This window comes from Barbus barbus, assembly GCF_936440315.1.
Source record: "Barbus barbus genome assembly, chromosome: 28".
NCBI lineage: Eukaryota > Metazoa > Chordata > Actinopteri > Cypriniformes > Cyprinidae > Barbus > Barbus barbus.
In genome coordinates this window covers 20,278,668-20,299,176 of record NC_136756.1, presented here as the reverse complement: position 1 = coordinate 20,299,176, position 20,509 = coordinate 20,278,668, and the positions used below count along the sequence as shown (strand labels likewise).

Below are 20,509 nucleotides of genomic sequence, written 5' to 3'. Positions count from 1 at the left end.
TACAGTCTCTTGCTTGAGACAAAAAAAAATAAAAAATAGTTGAAAGCGTACCGAGCCGTGGAAGAGATACTGCGTAATAAAGCAAGGTCATGAGACAAAAGCACAGTATACTACTATGTGAAATGTATGCTGCATACTGTTATTAAAATATAGCAGGCGATATACATTATACAAACAATACGAAAGTCCCACACAGACAGACAAAACAAAGAAATCAATAGAAATGAAAAGAAAATCACAAGGAAGATGACAGTGTGGACACAGAGAGATTACAGGTCTAAGGTCTATATGCTACCTTACCCCACAGCACGGTAAAACAGCAGTCTGGCACTTATTTTAACAGCTGCAAGGGATTTCCATTGTAAAATCAGCTGACTTGATGAAAGCAGCACTTGTAGCCTGCAGTGGGCTTCTCTCTGTAAGCTATTATGTTATTGGAGGGGCAGATTAAAGGCAGTTATGTCCTTGACGTCCAGCTTCACACTCATCAAAAGCAGGACTTTAAACCGGGGATTCTGGGAAGTTGGCAGTCTTCAGCCCGGCATATGGATGCCAGACTGTTATCTGCAGTTTCTTTTTCTCTCATTATCTCTCTCTCACATCTGTCCTGGACCTGCGCCAGTGCAGAGATTGGTTCTCTAGAGCATGGTGGTCCAGTCCTAATATCTACACCACCTTCCAAAGCCCTAAACAGTCTTAAACAACAACAACTGATCTCTTAAACATCCCCATAATCAGGGAAGATGTAGCTAGGTAACTAAGAGATCACGGGATTCTGTTCAGTTCTTAGCACAAACATTTGCATTAGTTCAAGGGATGCACCCTTATGATATAAGTATTTATATTTTGAATCCAACATTAGATCTCAATCTGAATTGTCACATTTGTAGAGCAATACCAATGAGGTGTTGATATATTTCACATCCTTATATTGTTCATTTGGTATGTGCTTTTATTCAAAGACTTACTTAACACAGAACTGTAGCAGTGACACACAAGTGACACAACCAATGTATATCAGAACAGGTGGTATAAAGTGCTGTGTACTTACCACCCCTGTATGGCTTCCAGGTGTAGAATTTCCCCCGGAAGGGAACACTGTCAAAGTCCGAGCACTGAATCTCCCGAAAATCCTGAGATCCGGCCAGGCACTCCTAATCCACACACAAATCAGTCAGTCTGAGAATATAGTGGAGCATAGCAACTGTGAATCGATTTCTTCTAATGGAGTATGTCTACTCATTTAGAGGTTTAATATTTTGCCAAATGCATCCTAATTTTTAGTCATGTCATCTAATTTAGAACAGAATCCATCCACAAACAAGCCAAAGTTCTAAGTGGGATATGTGTAAATTTGTAAGTATTTGAAGAAATACTTCATACAGAAATACAGACAGACAGACAAACACAAATGGAGTCAGTAAGTGATGTGATCAAACTCACATCAACGTTGCAGGACCTGAAGCGCTTCCTCTCTCCCAGACAATATTTTCCTCCAACTGTTGGCCTGGATCCACACAAGGACAGGCATCAGACACATCTGAGTGTAATTTCAATGTAACTCTGAATTACACAATCATTCTGCACAAAAACTTCTGTCTTTGTGTCGATCTGTTAGTTTTTCCGATTTTCCCTGGCATGTCATCAAACTAGGTTCACTGAGTACAACAATAGGCTGAGCGTAAGAACATTGTGAATCATCAAATCACTCGTATACACTACAAAAAAAAACAAAAAGTTAAAATATGCTCACCAAAGCACATTTATTTCATTAAAAATACAGAAAAACAGTAATATTGTGAAGTTTAAAATAACTACAAAATATCATAATTTAAAATAACTGTTTTCTAATACGTACGTAAAATGTATTTTATTCCTGTGCTGGCAAAGCAGCCATTGCTCCAGTCTTTAGTGTCGCATGATCCTTCAGAAACAATTCTAATATGCTGATTGGTGCTCAGAAAACAATAATGAAAACAGTTATTTGAAATGTAAATCTTTTGTGAGGGTGACACCAAACTTCAGAACTATTTTATAGCATCTACATTATCTGTTTACATAAAATATTTGGATGCCCAACTACACTGCACAAAATACAGTATCCAGCATTCCAACATGCTTGACTTAACCTTCTATTTTCGTTGGAATAAATTAACCATAAGTAATGTCAACCCCAATTTCTTGCATCTAATTTTTTTATGCACATTTTTTTAGATGCTTTAAAGGTAATGAAAATTCTGTCATAATTTACTTACCCTCAAGTTGCTCCAAACCTGTATGAATTTCTTTCTTATATTAGGGATAGGCTTCTGTCCAGTTGACGGTAGCCAATGACTTTCATAGTATTTTTTCCATACTGTGGCTTTCATACTGTGACCTAATTGCTATTGTCAAATTGTTTGGTTGCCAACATTCTTCAAAATATCTTATTTTGTGTTCAACACAAGAAAGAAGCTCATGCAGGTTTTGGAACGAGCAGAAGGTGAGTAAATTTTTATTTTACTTTACCTTTACAACATGATGAGGAAATGTGACAATGTAGATTATTTTCCCTTACTATTTAGGTAGCATACAGTTCAGTATTCAGTTCAGTTCACCATTATGAACACTGCCATTCACACAATGTAGAATATTACCATTGTTGTTGACTAATCCCGCCAATGATCTGACCAATCAAGCAGTGTTAATCAATCACATGACCCTGACTCACCTGGGGCTGTCACAATGGCGAATAGAGGATGAGACTCCGCCCCCACAGGTACGACTACACTCCTCCCATGGCGACCAGTGGCCCCACCCACCATCTACCCCCTCCGGACGTGTTCCATATGGCACACACACTCTTTTGTAGCACCACTATTGAGAAAACAGCATTAATCAACATAAAATATATGATATCTGCCGATATATGGTGAACTTGTTTTATTATATATATTAAATTGAATTTAAAAGCATCACTCACTTTGTTTTGCCAAAGAATGCATTACTACTTACGTTTACATTCAAACTATATCATTATGAAACATGTTCCAAGAATTCCCTGTGCTTACCCCTTTTTCGATGGTGCTGGTCTGACAGATGGTGCCCTCGGCTGCTGGGATGCTACTGGTGATACAGCGATTCCCTTTACTCATGCACCAAAGCTCACTGCACACTTCCTGAAAGCGCACATACACACAAGCCACTAAACAAAACTCCAGATAATATGGGTAAAAACAGACATTAAGAGACACTCATGAGACAGACGAAATGTGTGGAAAGAGTAGAAGTTGGACATTCCTGCACCAAACAATATTCTCCGATGTGGCTATGTGGTTGCTAAGATGTTCTGAGTGTTTTTAGCATGTTTTACCATGGTACGTTTTTGTTTCTGCCACATCTCATGATGTATATCAGATGTCCTCAGATCAGATGTAAAGAACACACTGCACTGCAGACCTACCTAATAACTTCCTGCTTTATTAGACTACATAGTTACAGTGAGAGCTGAACTAGTGTGTTATCCTCCTCCAGATGTTCAGTTTCCTGCATTGGTATCCCATAAAGCAGTAAAAACCTAAAGCTTGACTCAACGAGAGCAGAAATAGCACACTTTACAGACTGAGCTCTGAGCTCCACTCTGGGTCTGTGGAGGTGTAAGGGTCAGCCTTGGCTGGCAGAGAATAGAGCCGCAAACCAAAGAGAAGCAAACTTTTGACCAACTTGTGGTTTTGGACAAAAGTGGCAGAATGCCAGAGGTCTGAAGTCTTGAGGGGAGCAAAAAGATGGAATGTTACAGCCAGCAAAAGGTAGAACTGCCATCTGGTGCAGATTTGCAGAGAGAGAGGGAGAGAGAGAGAAGCAGAGAGAGAGAGAAGCAGAGAGAGAGAGAGAGAGAGAGTGCTAAATGATTTACTGTGGGGATATAAAGGCAACCTGGATAGGACCATAACCCACAATTCATCTGTACAAAGGCTCTACTTGAGCACAGATATCTTACTGTGTTATGGTGTGATGGTTATATACATCTAAATTAGATACTTTTAAAATAATCAATATGCAAAAAATGATCTATGTTTTAATGTCTAAAGCACAATGCTGTTCTTGTAGGATGATGTGCACTACCATTCTAAAGTTTGTATAATGTCTATATATATATATATATATATATATATATATATATACACACACACATTAAAATAAAACTGATATATTTTGCAGGATTCTTTGATGAATAGAAAGTTTAATATCACAGACCCCAAACTTTTGAATGGTACATCAGAACAAAAACATGGTACTCCCATGGTGCCATAGTCAAAAATCATGGTGATCTGCATTTTAAAGAGATGATGATGATGATGGAATTTTCTTTCTTGGGTGAAGAACTGTTGTCGATTACACTGAGTGATGCAAGTACCCCGTATTTACACTGACGAGACTTCACTCCGTACTGAAAGCGGCACTGCTCATCTGCATCATAGGCTTGGCCAGGGGCTGTGGTGGGGTAAACAAATTCCTGCTTGGGGGGAACATTGTTGAGGCAGGAACCCATGCCAGAGCTGAGAAACAATCAGAAAGAAAACAGAATGGGTGTGTGAGAAGTAATGGAAGTGTAAAGGCTAGTTCATGCTGCCCTGATGCCAACAAACACTAAATTCCAACAGTTGTGGGGTTTTTTTTCGGATCAGTGTACTTACTCTTGTTTGCATTTGTTGTGGCAGAGTGAATTGGCCTTAATGGTTAGAAACATGTAAATCACCATTGTAAGGAATTTAAGCAAAAGTGCCACTAACTATTTTCATACTATTTTAATACAGTTTAAAGTTTTATTTATTCCTGTGATGGCAAAGCTGAATTTTCAGCAGCCATTAATTCAGTCTTAGTCTAACATGATCCCTCAGAAATCATGCTAATATGCTGATTTGGTGCTCAAGAAACTTGAAACATATGCAAACAAATTTGCATATGTTTGCATTTGCATATGACAAAAAAGTCTTTACTGTAGTGTATATAAAATGAAAATAAATAAAATTTTATCAAGAAGTACAACAAAAATGAACTAAAATACCTGAAAACAGAAAATGTGAACTAACTGTCAGAAGATTTTCAGGCCAGTTATTAATTAGCCTGTATATTGGTCTATCATTACTAAGCACCTCATGTAACAAATGCCTCTTAAATACAAACTAAAGATCATGTTGTATGACTTTAAAAAGACATTCACATCAATCATTTTTATAATCCAATCCATTGGAAATTTATGATCCTAAAATTCAATGATATGATACGGTCAATATTCCACACTAAATCTAGTACGTCTCAGTGAAAATATAGATCTCAGAATGAGGCAGCAGACGCACTCGAGGAAGTTGGTGATGTAATCGCGGCTGCAGGCAGACCAGACGAAGGGGTTAGTCTTTATGGTGATGTGGGCAGCCATGAGTTTAGCGGTCTCCTGACTGCGCACCCCACATGCATTGCCAACACCATCATGATTCATCCCAAACCTGCAAGAGAGAGATGAATGATTTTATGGAATTATAAAAATGGAATGGTCCTGGTTACAGAATGTGAACATACACACCCAAACCTATCAGCACCTCACTCAAATTTATGTAATCCTACACACAGTTAAACATATGCCCCCTTGTCTAGACAGCCCCAGTGCGCAGCGTCATATGGCCATCAGTTCAAAGGTAGCTGGATGAACCATTAGGACCAGACCACTAATGACTTCACCACCTATGAAAACAGCTCCGCGGCCCATGAGTGTAACCAAAGCAACAGTATACTGAGTGACTAAGTACAAACAGAGCTCAGATCCGTACAATGATAGAAAAAAAAAATGCTTTTCAACTACTAAAGTAGCAGAAATTACAAAAGAATTGCTTTACATGGAAGTATTCCAAAGCTCGAAATCAGCCAGGTGTGCCCATAAATTAATATGCATGATTAAGCTGCAGAAAGTGAATGGAATGCTGGGCCACCAAGTAAAACAATACTTCAACATCTTGAAGTGCAAAAAAACCACAAATGAAAAGCCCAGCGCAAAGCGACTGGAGCCATTGTAGTCTGCCGTCACTTGCTCCACTAACAAGATATAAATATCCCAAGACTGAGAGAAAATATTAGTGCAGTTGTTGATAATGAGCATTATTTGTATTTAAAAGGCTCAAATGGCTTTAGAGTTCACCCTTGAATTTAAGCCAAGTTTGTTTTGGTAGGCCGCTTAGAGTAGAGGTCAAATGTCAAGGGTCAGAGTTGAGAGGGTGTGCGCTGATGACACAAGTAAGTAAAACTGGAATAATAGAAAGCTGATGTAATGCTGACTTACAGTAGAGCTTCAAAAGCTTTTGGAATATGAAAATTTTGGAATATACTGTATACTGACATCATTTTGTCACAGTTAGGTTTAGGATACATCAGGGATTACCAAACTTTTTTGTCAGCTGAACCCCTTTTAACTAAACTACTTATCACCTTCTGAGTTTTTAAGTTAATATTTCAATAATTTAACAAAATATTTGCATGTTCACAGTTCTCCGACACTAATTATTGGTCACATGAAATGCAGGTATTTCATATTTTTTAGTAAGAATTCCTATTATTTCACATTTTGGTATTTATTTTCATTTGAAATTTTTATAATTTTATTAATTATTAGTTTTTCATTAATTCACAAACTCCCTGCAGCTCCCTCAGTTGACCTAAAGTGAGCAACATCAATCAACAAAATTCAGACTGAAAACATGCAGGAACAGTGGAACATAAGAAGCCAGGAAGGCAGCAGAGGAATTGGAAGAGACTCACGTGTGTCCTATCTCATGGGCAATGGTGAAAGCAGTCGCCAGACCGATGTCTTCATTGATGCTACAGCTTCTCTCTGGCTCACACATACCGCCAACAGGTGCCAGACCTGATACGGACACACATGTGCACACAGGCACAGTGACATGGACACACACATACACATATATGCTACAATACTATCCCCCTTATTTTTATCGTAAGAGTGGGTTGGGTCTATTTAATTCGGCTTATGGTGTCAGCAGCTTTCAGTTATTTTAGCTGTACAAAAAGATTGTTATGTTGACTGAAACTGCAAATTGGTCATTGTTATCATATTATTTTGATTTATTATCGCAATCAAAAACACACTTTGTTGAACAAATAGTTTTACAATTTACTGCACTGTTTATTCTAATAGTTGTTTAGCTGTAGTGGCTAATCAATTGGAAGTCCCACACATTCAAAAGAAATAGCTTGCTTCCGCATTGAAAAATAAGGTGGATATGCAGATGCACATATATGCAAATACTACTACAGTATTAGCCGATTAGTACTACTAACTAATCAATAATATCAAAGTAAAAACTATGCAGTACCAATAAACCTTCGATTAGCTTTGTTATAAACAGAGAAGAAATGAGAATTCAGACATGAATAAACAAATATTTAATGCATGCAGACAGATATGACAGGATGGCTTAGTAAAATGGATAAATTGGAATAATTGGTAGGATGGATGGATTGGATAGATTTTTGGAATGGTAGGATGTATAGATTAGATAAATTGGTAAAATGGATGGAATGGTCGGATGGATGGATTGGCTGAATGGATAGATAGATGTCTTACCAAGTGTTCCACAGGGTTTGTTCTTGTAGATGCAGATGTCATATCTGAAAACACACCACATAAATATTTATGTTTTTTTATGTTTGGGTGAATGAACAGCTTGGGTTTTTTTACAGACACACACACACGCACACACACACAGATACTAGAACTGTGAGACAGTTCACAGACTGGACACTGTCCTGATAAGAGAGTGAAGACAATGAAAGGAAACGCTTGATGCATCCAGCAGACATACCCTCTGATATAACCTCCAAAATAACGACTTAACACTTCCCACACTTTCTCTTTCTCTCTGCCTCTCTCTTTCGCTCTCACTCTCTATTTCTTTCTCATACTTCACATGTTATCGCTCACACTCAACTCGTAGGAATTCAACCTAACTCATCATTGTGTAGTTTAAACCTATAGCATGATTTACCATAAATCGCTTGTTCTTCCAAACACACACTTCAAGTACTTTAAAGCCATTTTAAAATTATGACCTGTTGCCTTGTAGAACCAATGGAGTGCTACAAAATTTTATATAGATGTTAATGTGTTTGTGTGAGTGTGTGTGTGTGTGTGTGTGTGTTGAAAAAGATTTTAAAAGCACATACTGAAATAGCCAAACTTTCTCTCTAACTATCTGCATGCTGACCTGGTGATGAGGACTGCTGTATCATGGTGAGCGATTCCATTGTCAGGGATGGCATTTCCATGTCCGTTCCTGTGCAGAATGGACTTTTGCCACTTGCAGAAACTGTCTAAAGACTTTCCTGCATGATGGTTTACCTCTAGTGTGGGCTGGCAAGAGAAGAAAGGAAAAAGTTGGATCAGATAAACTTGGATCAGACAGTACATCCAGATTTATTACATATACATCGTACTCTCTGTGTATAATTTGATGAGTTAAACATATGTGCATGCTCATATCTGTATTTGTAGTACAGTAAGACCCTAAAAATGGTTTCCCAACTAGGTTGATATTGGACTTTTCTTTTTATAAATGCTGGTTCTTTCCAGCTGAAGTATTTTAATTCTGTGCAAAACAAAATTGCACAAATAATGACTGTTTTCAAAAAGGTTTCCTAGAACACTCCTTCAGTTTGCCATTGGTATGGTATGCATATGGCTTATGTGTATTGTCTAAACCTTAAGGTGAGATCAAATTAGCAAAAATGCCTACCAAAAATTTAGTAAGGAAAGATGGTTCATTGTCAATAGTGTAGCAATACAAAAAGCAAGCAGCTTTTTAACAGTAAATGCAGTAAATTTAGTATTAAACGTTCAAAAACCATGGACTCTGCTTTATTGACGAGTTTACAGTTGATCAGGGCTTATATGGTAATATAGACACAACAAATACACTGCTAGCATGTACAAAAAGACAGACAGTCTTTCCCTTTCATTCTGCTTGGCACCCAGCACCCAAGACGGCCACAGCACCATTACACTCGTAACCCAGGAATGCACACACTGGCATAGTCTATAAATGTATCATCCCACAATCCAGGGCGCAGAGTCCTAACTTTCCAGGTTTCCTCTACCACAGGGGGTGGCGGGGTGTTCTCATCTGGAAACGAACCATGTTTGGTCCCACGCAACCTCAGCACACCACACATCTCAACAAGGCTAATACTGCTCCTAATGACCGGTCTCCCATCATTTGTCAAATGACATGCGGAACAAATTACAGTGGGGATTTATTTTTAGCTGTCTACGATTTGGGATCATTAATGCTTCATTAAATACACCGCAAAACCCCACTCCTATCCTTTCCCTGCCCTGCGTCGTCTGTAGGAGCCTGTTTGAGGCCCCGACTCTGTCGGCATGTTCCAGAGATCCCGCGGAGCAAGCCAACTCGCTCATGTGGTGTCGTCACGCCCCGCTCATGGCAGAGGTGGAAGCCTGAATGCACGACAGAGGCAGATTGATTGCATTTAGAAGCTGGCGGCGAGAACAGTAGCAGTACAGTTTGGCTTCCCCTTAGATTTTGCTTGATTTTTTACACGTTTTTTAGGCCCCTGTACATTCATGACTGTGGCAAAATGAGAGGTCACGATCAACAATAAGAGCAGTCATGACAGGCTCTCTGGACACACCCAGCAGAGCCGGGTAGCAAACAGTCCAGACTTGTGTGGACTGTCTCAACTGCCTCGGACTAGGACGCTTTTGCCTGTAAATACACAAACAAGGAATTCTTTGACAGGTGAAATAAGCCAGACTAAGGCTTATATGTGTATGTGTTGGAGTATAACAATCATGAAATTCTGTCTGATGAATAATATGTGTATAAATAATTGCAATAAATGATTTAATTGCTTTTTTGTTTGCTTATGTTTCTATTAAGCTTAATACACATATTCTTGGAATTTTACAATAAAGTGCATGTTTCATTCGGGATTTTACAAAGTTTTTAATTACTGCTCTGGGCTAGCATGAATAACAATATTTCAAATATATTTTTAAATATTTAAAATATAAAATGTAGTGAACTTTAATAAAATGTAATAATAATCATAATAAATTCATATATTAATTAACACTATATATTAATAAAATATAAATAAATAATGGAATGCATATGGAATAATAATGTACACTACTGTTTAAAAGTTGGGGTCTGTAAGGTTTTTAAATGTTTTTGTATGTTCTTATACTCACCAAGATTGCATTTATTTGATCAAAAATACAGTAAAACAATGATCTTGTGAAATATTAGTATTACATGTTGTGCTGCTTAATATTTCTGTGGAAACTGTGATACATTTCAGGACTCTTTGATAAAAAAAAGTTCAAAAGAACTGTACTTACATTAGAAATCTTTTCTAACAATCTAAAAGTCTTTACTGTCATTTTTGTTCAATTTAATGCATCTTTTTTTTTAAACTTACTGACCCCAGACTTTAACAATAGTGCATATTTCTATCCTAAATTGTTAAAATTAAAAAATATATATATATTTATACATTTTATATTAAAACAAAGTGTAGCCAGAGTGCTTGCATTCACAATGCTTGTTAAACAATTTTTTTATACTTTTCACAAATGCAATGAACACCAGAGGCATTTATAGTTCATATAACACACCACTGGACCAGAAACAGAAGCACGTTGTGGCATTTCTATGTTCACTTAAAATGTCCCTATTTGAATGCTAATGCATGACAGGAATTTAAAGCACACAAATATTGTGATCAGGCAAATGTAATAAATGTACCAGTTCTTTAGACAAACATGCTTCAATAAGAGTACCTGGTCTTCCATCAGTAGAATAAGCCTCGTCACAACGATGTTCACTGCATTCCCCAGGCTAGAATCCTGGAACAGTTTGGCAACCTGACCTCCAGGGAAACAAGAAAAAACCAGTCTTAAAAACGAGCCAATTGTCTGTTTTTAGACCTTTCTAATCCTGCTGTTTACTGTAAAGATGGACATTTTACAGTCTACTATAATACCAGTGCTAACTGCTGCGCTGGGGCAGCGAGGTGAGGTAATCCCTTCATTAAACACATTCCACAGGTGTGAAACTATTTGTAACAATGCCACAAATCACCCATGGGGATTATAAATTGGAGAAAGAAATATGGATCCTCAGGGTGACAGAAGACAGTTACTTAGACAACTGGTTTTCATTTAATCATTATTCTCTGAGCCAATACAAATGATCTGGATAGGTCAAACATTTCTGAAGATTCACTTAGTCTGTGGGACATCATTGCAGGCTGTTCATTTTAGGTCTTTGTAAGGATCTCAAGTAACTGGCAAAGAGTTTAGTAGAATGCCCTAACAGCTTTCTTCCATAAAATTAAAGCACATGGAAACCAGAGGCAGTCAAATATCAAATAAGCACCAAAAAATCATCTTGAAAGTACCTGAACCCATATGATAGCTTTGTGGGGAACAGATCAAAATCTAAAATTTTCACCTTTCACGTTCATTGTACAGAAAAGAGCAGCTAGGACATTCTGATATAAAATAAATAAATAAAAAGGTCATGGTTTTCAAAAGACATGAAAAGTGAAAAGATTTTTGTGTGAACTATTCTTTTAAGAATGTAAATAAAAACAAGGAGACTTGAAGCTTACAATATTCATGACGGCCAGAATGTACTGTTCGATATCGCGACGGCCGTGATAGCTGACCATCATCTTGTCGGCCACCACCAGGGTTTCGACGTAGCGCTCTTGGCTGACAGAGCGCTTCAGTGGTAACTGGCCCCGTCCCATTTGGTTGGGTGAGGGTTTTATTGTTCTCTGCCACCATCCATAGCTTTTACCAGGCTTTTCATCTAAAGAGAAATTACCACAATTGTAATGTATGTACATTTCCTGAACTACATTTCTGCGGCTATTAATATGTTTAAATGAAAATAGGCAGTGGTGTTTGATATCATATTTCGTCTTATTGTAAGTACATTGAAGGAAATTGCAGTAGCCAAGGCAAGCTGACTGACATTATCAAGTATGCTGCTGTTCCATTTGCAGAATTACCAGACTTTTTTTTTTTTATTACTGATCTTGCACCGTCCCGTTACGGGAGTTCACACTCCCGAGTTGAAAAAAGTTCCTGGGACAAATTGTTCCAGGTAATTTTGGTGGAAGAGCGACTAATGAGCAAAACATTCTTCACAATAAATCTTGTGAAGAAAAAACTGTCTTTAATTCAGAAGTTAATGCTACTTTTCGCAAAGTCCTCATCAAATAAAAAATGAGCTGACTTTGGATTGATTACTTTCAATAAGGTAGTTATGTTAAGTTTACCTATAAACCAGACAGAGTCCCAAATAAGTTCCTTAGAGTCAGCATGAAATGTAAATTAACCCTATCTTTTTCCTAAATAAATTCCTTGAGCATCTGAAATGGCAGACTTTTCTCCGGTGATGCATGCTAGACTTCTCCAATCATTTTAGTCTGCTTAAACCCAGACCCTTTCTTATAATCGATTATAAGCTTTTGATAAGCAATTTGCCTCCATTCAATCAACAACCGATGCATAGAACCTCTATGAAACCTCTAGAAAGTTCCTGCCCAGCGTTTTTTAATAATCCATTTCACTCGGATGTACAACCCGAATTCTGCACATTTTTAAAATTTTAATAAAATAAAAACTAAAAGTATTTCAAATCACATGAGCCAATATTTTATTCACAATAGAACATTGATAACATAACAAATAAGTCTTAGTTTTATGCACAAAATGAGCTCATTTCAAATTTGATGCCTGCTACAGGTCTCAAAATAGTTGAGATGGGGGCATGTTTACCATGGTGTAGCATCGCCTCTTCTTTTCAAAACAGTTTGAAGACATCTGGGCATCAAGGTTATGAGTTTTCTTGCCTGATATAGGTTTCCAGCTGCTGAAGAGTTCATGGTCGTCTTTGACGTATTTTTCGTTTAATGATGCGCCAAATGTTCTCTATAGGTGAAAGATCTGGACTGCAGGCAAGCCAATTCAGCACCTAGACTCTTCTACTACGAAACCATGCTGTTGTGTATAGCTGCAGTATGTGGTTTTGCATTGTCCTGCTGAAATACACAAGGCCTTCCCTGAAATAGATGTCGTCTGGAGGGGAGCATATGTTGCTCTAAAACCTTTATATACCTTTCAGCATTCATAGTGCCTTCCAAAATATGCAAGCTGCCCATACCGTATGCACTTATGCACCCCATACCATCAAAGATGCTGGCTTTTGAACTGAATGCTGATAACAGGCTGGAAGGTCTCCCTCCTCTTTAGCCCGGAGGACACTGTGTCCATGATTTACAAAAAGAATCCCAAATTTGGACTCGTCTGACCATAGAACACTTTTCCAATTTGAAACAGTCCATTTTAAATGAGCCTTGGCCCACAAGGACACGACGGCGCCTCTGGACCATGTTCACATATGGCTTCCTTTTTGCATGATAGAGCTTTAGTTGGCATCTGCAGATGACTCGGCGGATTGTGTTTACCGACAGTGGTTTCTGGAAGTATTCCTGGGCCCATTTAGTAATGTCAATGACAGAATCATGCCGATGAGTGATGCAGTGTCGTCTGAGGGCCCGAAGACCATGGGCATCCAACAAAGATCTTCGGCCTTGTCCCTTACGCACAGAGATTTCTCCAGGTTCTCTGAATCTTTTGATGATATTATGCACTAGAGATGGTGAGATTTGCAAAGCCTTTGCAATTTGCTGTACATTGGCAACATTGCACTTTCTAAGACATCCCTTTTATAGCTAATCATGTTACAGATCTGATGTCAATTAACTTAATTAGTTGCTAGATGTTCTCCCAGCTGAATCTTTTGCAAATTTCTTGCTTTTTCAGCCCTTTGCTGCCCCTTTGCCAACTATTTTGAGACCTGTAGCAGGCATAAAATTTGAAATGAGCTCATTTAGTGAATAAAAGTGTAAAATTTCTCTGTTTAAACATTTGTTATGTTCTCTATGTTCTATTGTGAATAAAATATTGGCTCATGTGATTTGAAAGTCTTTTAAGTCAACATTTCCGGAATTCGGGTTGTAAGTCACAATATGAATGAAAAGATCTGTCACTACTTCAATTACAATGTGACTTTTAATGTTAGGAATAAAACAGGATACCATACATACTGAAAGACCCCATGCAATGAGTTGGCGAACACAATTTTCTTGTCAGTTGATGTTAAAAGGTCTTTTTGGTCTTCATAGCATTTTAATTCTTACCGATGACTCCACAGGACTGGTCCATGTTTTGGTATCTTAGAGATGACCGTTTGTACACCACATGGGGGCGCCCTTCTCTGCCATCCTCATTAGTGAAGTTTTTAGCACGAACCAGGGGTTCGATAAGGTACTCCTCACCTCCAGCTACAATGACCCCTTGCTGAAAAAAAACAAGAAACCATAAATCCACACTTCAGATTAGCATGAAGGGTCTGTCATTGAAATATATGCTTTTGACATGCTTTTGCTTGCATGTGAAAAATCGAAACAGTTGGCCTCCCTGTGCAATCTGATTTTACACGCTAGATACATTGAAGTCCCTGACAAGATCAAATCATCCCATCATTAGTCTCCCCTCTAAAATAATGAGCTTGCGCTGGGCTAATAATCCTGGATGAAATGGGAACTCATGGCAGATGGCCAAAGGATTTTAGCATGTTTCATTGTTTCCTCTCTTCATCTCTTTCAGTCACACTTTTCAAGTTTATATAATCCTGTAATGTGCTTAGTGATGCTCTTGTGGACACACTGAGCATTCCCTGATGAATTTAGTCATGCTACTCTGATCACCAATAATTAACCTGGAAGTTTCTTACCGCCTTCATGAGCAAGCTTAATCCTCCATTGTATTTACTTGTGTTGATGCACACACAATTAAAAATGGATGAATTATCGACCAGGCTGGTCATGTATTAGCACCTGTGATGCCAGGTAGATGGATCACCCAATACTCCATCCAGAATGTCCGATGGCATTTATCAGAGCGACTTAACACTGTACTCAAAGGGTCTGGATAAACAAGCATTGGTCTTGACTTTGTGATCTGTTTACGCAGGTGTATTACCAGCACCGGCAAGTAATGAGCAGGCCACAGCATGCCACTTGAAACTAAATCCATCATTAGCCTCCAAAACACCTGTTTTTAGAGTTGAGCTTTACACCAGCTGGGAGAGACAGACTTTAGCAACAGCTGCCCATTTCAGATCTACAAAGGCGCCACGACAACTCACTCTAGTGTAGAAAGAAAGAGATTACATTGTATAATACATCATTACTTTAGCACACAGCATTACGGATATCATCTGAGCCTCATGTGATGGAAATGTCTAACAAAGTGCTAAAGCCATTTAAAGGAATATTCTGGGTTTTATTGCAAAAAATTACAATAATTTTCACTTGTCCCTCCTTTTCTTTAATATAAGCAAAAACCTGTGTTACCATGAGATACTTACAATGAAAGTTAGCAAATCCATAAACAAAACAAAATATTTTTGAAAGTTAAAATACTTCAAAAGTGTTTAAAAAGTCTAGTAACAAGACAAAAACAATGTGCATATGTATATCTGTAAAAACAAATGCTAATGTTTTCTATGTAAAGTCAACATCCTTTCAAAAGTTTGAGGTCAGTAAGACTGACACGGTGAACCTGCAATGAAGACTGACATGGAAGAGAAGAATTTAACCACTGATGTCACATTGACTATTTTAACATGTCCTTACTACCTTTCTGGGCCTTGAACATGTCAGTTGCATTGCTGTCTATGTAGGGTCAGAAAGCTCTTGAATTTCATCAAAAATTTGATCAAAAATTTGTGTTCTGAAGATCAGTGTTAATTTTGGCAGGCATTTTTGATTTAGTCTTAGTCGTTATCTTGAGACGAAAATGCTTAATATTCTTCGTCACATTTTAGTCATTTGAGTCTTTCATAGTTTTAGTTTAGTTTTAGTCGACGAAAAGTCATTACTTTTTTGTCAACTTTTAGTCATTACTTTTAGTCAAACTGCAGTTACCAACATTTATTTTGGTAGCTATTTGATATGTAGTATTCAAGCAAAAATAGTCATCAATTCTTCTCTCTTTAGACTAGGGGTGTGCGATATGACGATTTTTGATCGTGGACGATAAAAATGTCTCCACGATCTGCTTTTGAAGAAATATGGTAGTATTGTGCTACAGCACACATGGTCAAATACAGTTCTGCCGCCTCCGTCTCTATATACTGTACAACACGACATACAGCAGTAGAGTTACTCTGACAGGACACTGCACTTATTCGCGATTGCAAAAGTACATTATTTGCATACAAGCCTTGCTGGTTAAATGTTTAATTCGCGCGCTGGTCTGACCTGTGCTTTTTCTGAGCGCATACACCTGAAGCACACGCACTAAAAAGCCTGTCTAACAGCGCCTGATTACTCAACTAACTTATCTTTTGCGCAAATACGGTCAAAACACACAAGGTTTACATACAGACTCAGTTGGTTATCTCTAAAATGAAAGTAAATAGTTAAGAGAGAAACGGCTGTATATTAGATGCGTGCAGCTCTTAAAGGGACAGGACACTAAACATGCTGTCGACTGTCATTAAAGGGATAGTTCACCCTAAAATTTTATTTCTGTCATTATTTACTCACTCACATGTTGTCCCAAACCTCTATTAATTTCTTGTGCTGAACCCAAAAGAAGATATTTTGAAGAATGAGGGTAACCAAACAGTTGCTGGTCCACATTGAATTTGATAGTAGGAAATAAAAGTCCTATGGAAGTCACTGAGGACCAGCAACTGTTTGGTTTTCCACCTTCTTCAAAATAGCATTTATGTTCAGCAGAAGAAAGAAACTCATTCAGGTTTAAAACAACTTTTGAATAAATGATGGTATAAAAATAAAACATTATGACAGAATTGACAGACAGATGACAGAATATTTATTTTAGGGGGAACTATTAATTTAACATTAACAATATGGAGGACCAAACCTGCATAAATTAAATATGAATAAATAAATATATGAATGAATAAATAGATAAATAAATGTGATAACAGGAAAATGAATAAACGACTTGATAAAATAAATATGATTAATTTGTAATAAAGTAACCCCCCCTCCTTAATTTATTTTCTGCTTTTATACATTTATAAACATTTTTTTAACTTTTATTTTTTCACTAATTCTTTTTAATGTATTTTTATTATTTATACATTTATTTTGAGATTTATTTATGCATTCATTTTTTTAGAATGATTTATTCCCACATGTATTTATTTATTCATTTATTTGTACTTTTCCGTGTGTAACATGTAAATGAGGAAGGTGGTCCTTGTGTAGCTTCAGTGCATCATTGGTTGAGAGCTCACGTGTCACATCGTCAGCCCAGCTAAGCGATAGAGATGAGTTTTCAAAGAAAATAGCGGCAAGTAGTAATTCATTGTCCAGTTTGCTACAGGATGTGGCAGATCAGCTGGAGAGTTTTAAGTTATTTTCACCGAACGTTATTCGCATTAGTGCCGAAATATTTAAAATATTTTCCAAAAATAAAAATGGGAAGCTGAAGCCTGGAACCATCGACGTCAGACCCTAGGGTGATGACACCCAGTTATTAGACTAGAAACCAACCATCCTCTGGGTGTCTGACTCTGACTATATATAAATAAGTCTCAAAATAAATGTATAAATAATAAAAATACATTAAAAAAGAATTAGTGGAAAAAAAAAGTAAAAAAAAAAAAGTTTATAAATGTATAAAAGCAGAAAATAAATTAAGTGGGGAAAATTTAATTTTATTAGAAATTAATCATATTTATTTTATCAAGTCGTTTATTCATTTATTTATTTTCCTATTATCACATTTATTTATTCATTAATATATTTATTTATTCATGCATTCATATTTAATTTATGCAGGTTTGGTCCTCCATATAACAAAACCCAAAGAGAAAAATCACTCACTATTCTTGACTGAAAAACTTTAATACAGTTGCTTTAGGAATCAGTCTATGTAGTGTTTTATTTTTATATTTGTTCATTTAATTTCATTGAATGCTCCTGCTAAATGCACCAATTGTACCTGAAAATAAAGCACTGTTTGTTTTATTTGTATATTATGTGTATTTGTAATGTGTATCTTTGTTCTTATTTTTTAATAAGAAAGATAAAATAATGACAAAGATTTTTTATCTTCGCCCCCTTTGGCCTAAATATCTGCCATGTCTTTTTTTTTTTTTGTTATCTTGAAAGGCTTTGTCTTTCTAGTTTGGCTGTAATGCTCAGACAACTTGTAAAACCAACATGACAAAGAATCGTGATAAAATCGTTAATCGTGATATTTCTAAAAAAAATCGTGATATGATATTTTTTCCATATCGCCCACCCCTACTTTAGACCAAATCAGTTAAGCTTATGAGAAATGTGAATCAAGGATTGAATTAGGAAAAAATGGAATACATTTTCATTTTTTGGTAGAGATACAAATTAAACTCATTTTTCAGATACAGTAGGTTTACTTAACAAGTATACATTTATTTAACATCTTTTGTTGGTTAACATTGATGACACAGATAATTAGGAATGCTGTCTATTTAAGACGGAAGGTATGCATGTAAATGATGTAATACTGACATGCATTCAGTTTTCACCCACCTGTTTACACTCACTTAAGCCATACCTACTGTATTTACTTGAGATACTCTGACTCTATGCGATAGGCATTTGGACTGCTGTGTGTATTTGAGCGCTGAGAACTGATCGCGCGCCGTATGAGAATTGAAGAAGTGGAGTGTGCACGAGAGAGAGAGCACTTCTATCAGCGCGATTCCACCTATCCCGCCTTCACTAACTTTAAGTTACACAACGAAGTTCAACAACGAATTGTGACTCCCGGGAAAAACGGGACGTCTGGTCACCCAGTCCCTAACACTTCAGGTGCTGAGGCCACTGTTTCAGGTCGCTAGTTCGCGTTTTGGTAGCCTATCCGTCCACTGCGGCTGCCATACTAAGACCAAATATGCAAACGCCCTTTATCCAATGACAGAGACACACATTTTAAAAGACAAGTCAGTTAATTTAGCCTATAGGATGTATTTTGACTGTCCGGCAGTCCTCAAATAACATTTTAGTCCCATCTCGTCTTGTTAACGAAGACGCGGCATAAATTTCGTCATAGTTTTTATCATCAGATATTAGTTTTAGCTCGTCAACGTCTCGTCTTAGTCACAGAAAAAAGGTTCATTGACAAATATTTTTTAAATTAACACTGCTGAAGATGAATGAAGGTCTTATGGGTTTGGAACGACATGAGGGTGAGTAATTAATGACAGAATTTTCATTTTTGGGTGGACTATCCCTTTAAGGCTATAGGTGCAGCCCATTTTGCAAACTTTTACATCTGAAGTCATTTGAGAGCAGACATAGGTTAGGTGCATAGTAATTAGTACATCATTGTGCCGTGAGACACAGCACTGTTTGCTTCAAAATTCTAATGGAGCTTACCAGGCCATTACAGTTGCTAAGAGCCACAGAACTAGAGTGAGGCTGGTGCTGTAGGTGACCCACATAGTGGCAGTTGGGCAAGTATGGGTGACTCCAAGCCAAACGGCCCCTCTTCCAGTATTCCACACTGAACTGTCGCGAGAGCAGTCCTCCCTGCAGCGTAAGGTTGAGCAAAAGGTCAGCGCTCGATGTGGAGAGCTGATAGTACAGCTGTGGCTCTGGAACGCTCTGCGTTTCCATGCTACGCCGGTGTCGGCCATTCCTGTGAGAGGTCTCCTCTTCCGATAGCGTTTCCCCATGCGGCCCCACACGCACTGGGATGGCGATCTCATACTGGCCCAAGCTGGACAGAAACTCAGCTGTGGAAAAACAAAAAATGTTCTTTAGATTGAAGAATGGAAGTTGAGTTGAGTTTATAGAGCTCACACAATAAGCAATTACACATGCACTAAAATTGTTCTTATTAAAAAAAGAAAAAGTTTTATACACTACAATTCGAAAGTTTGGAGTTGTTTTTGAAAATGTTTCTTGCTCACCAAGACTGCATTATTTGTTAAAAAATACAATTATACAATATATTTAAGTAACTGTTTACTATTGTAATATAATTTAAAATGTAGTTTATTCCAGTGATGGGAAAGCTGAATTTTCAGCAGCCATTTCTTCAGCTTTAAGGGTCACATGATCCTGAAAAAATATATATTAACCCTTACCTAAACATTTGAACAGTAGTGGATATTATAAAAGTATAATATACCATAAAATTAAAGTGTATTATATAATATTTAAAAATCTGGAAGATAAATGCACATTTAGCTACATAAATAATGACATTAAAATCATACCAGTATCCTAGCAAATTGAATTTGACTTGAATTGGATCACTTTACAGGGGCCACCATACTGAGGTCACATGACCAGGCCTAAATGGAATCTGCACACTCTTTCCATATTT

General features: G+C 37.3%; 1 protein-coding gene across 2 annotated transcripts in view; it reads right to left on the bottom strand.

Annotated features, from left to right (window-relative positions):
- LOC306848395 (A disintegrin and metalloproteinase with thrombospondin motifs 10-like) overlaps nucleotides 1–20,509 on the bottom strand; it is a 57,739-nt gene that overhangs the window by 25,259 nt on the left and 11,971 nt on the right. The window contains exons 3-15 of one of the 2 annotated variants that reach the window (XM_079382910.1): nucleotides 19,555–19,913; nucleotides 14,287–14,446; nucleotides 11,686–11,888; nucleotides 10,853–10,941; nucleotides 8,256–8,401; nucleotides 7,616–7,659; nucleotides 6,790–6,895; nucleotides 5,340–5,486; nucleotides 4,397–4,538; nucleotides 3,051–3,158; nucleotides 2,711–2,856; nucleotides 1,444–1,507; nucleotides 1,052–1,154 (exon numbers count right to left, since the gene is read on the bottom strand). In XM_079382910.1, coding sequence (XP_079239036.1) covers nucleotides 1,052–1,154; nucleotides 1,444–1,507; nucleotides 2,711–2,856; nucleotides 3,051–3,158; nucleotides 4,397–4,538; nucleotides 5,340–5,486; nucleotides 6,790–6,895; nucleotides 7,616–7,659; nucleotides 8,256–8,401; nucleotides 10,853–10,941; nucleotides 11,686–11,863 — 1,273 coding nt within the window. In that variant the 5' untranslated portion in view covers nucleotides 11,864–11,888; nucleotides 14,287–14,446; nucleotides 19,555–19,913. The remainder of the gene's footprint in view (nucleotides 1–1,051; nucleotides 1,155–1,443; nucleotides 1,508–2,710; nucleotides 2,857–3,050; nucleotides 3,159–4,396; nucleotides 4,539–5,339; nucleotides 5,487–6,789; nucleotides 6,896–7,615; nucleotides 7,660–8,255; nucleotides 8,402–10,852; nucleotides 10,942–11,685; nucleotides 11,889–14,286; nucleotides 14,447–19,554; nucleotides 19,914–20,509) is intronic. The other variant, XM_079382911.1, reaches the window with a different exon arrangement.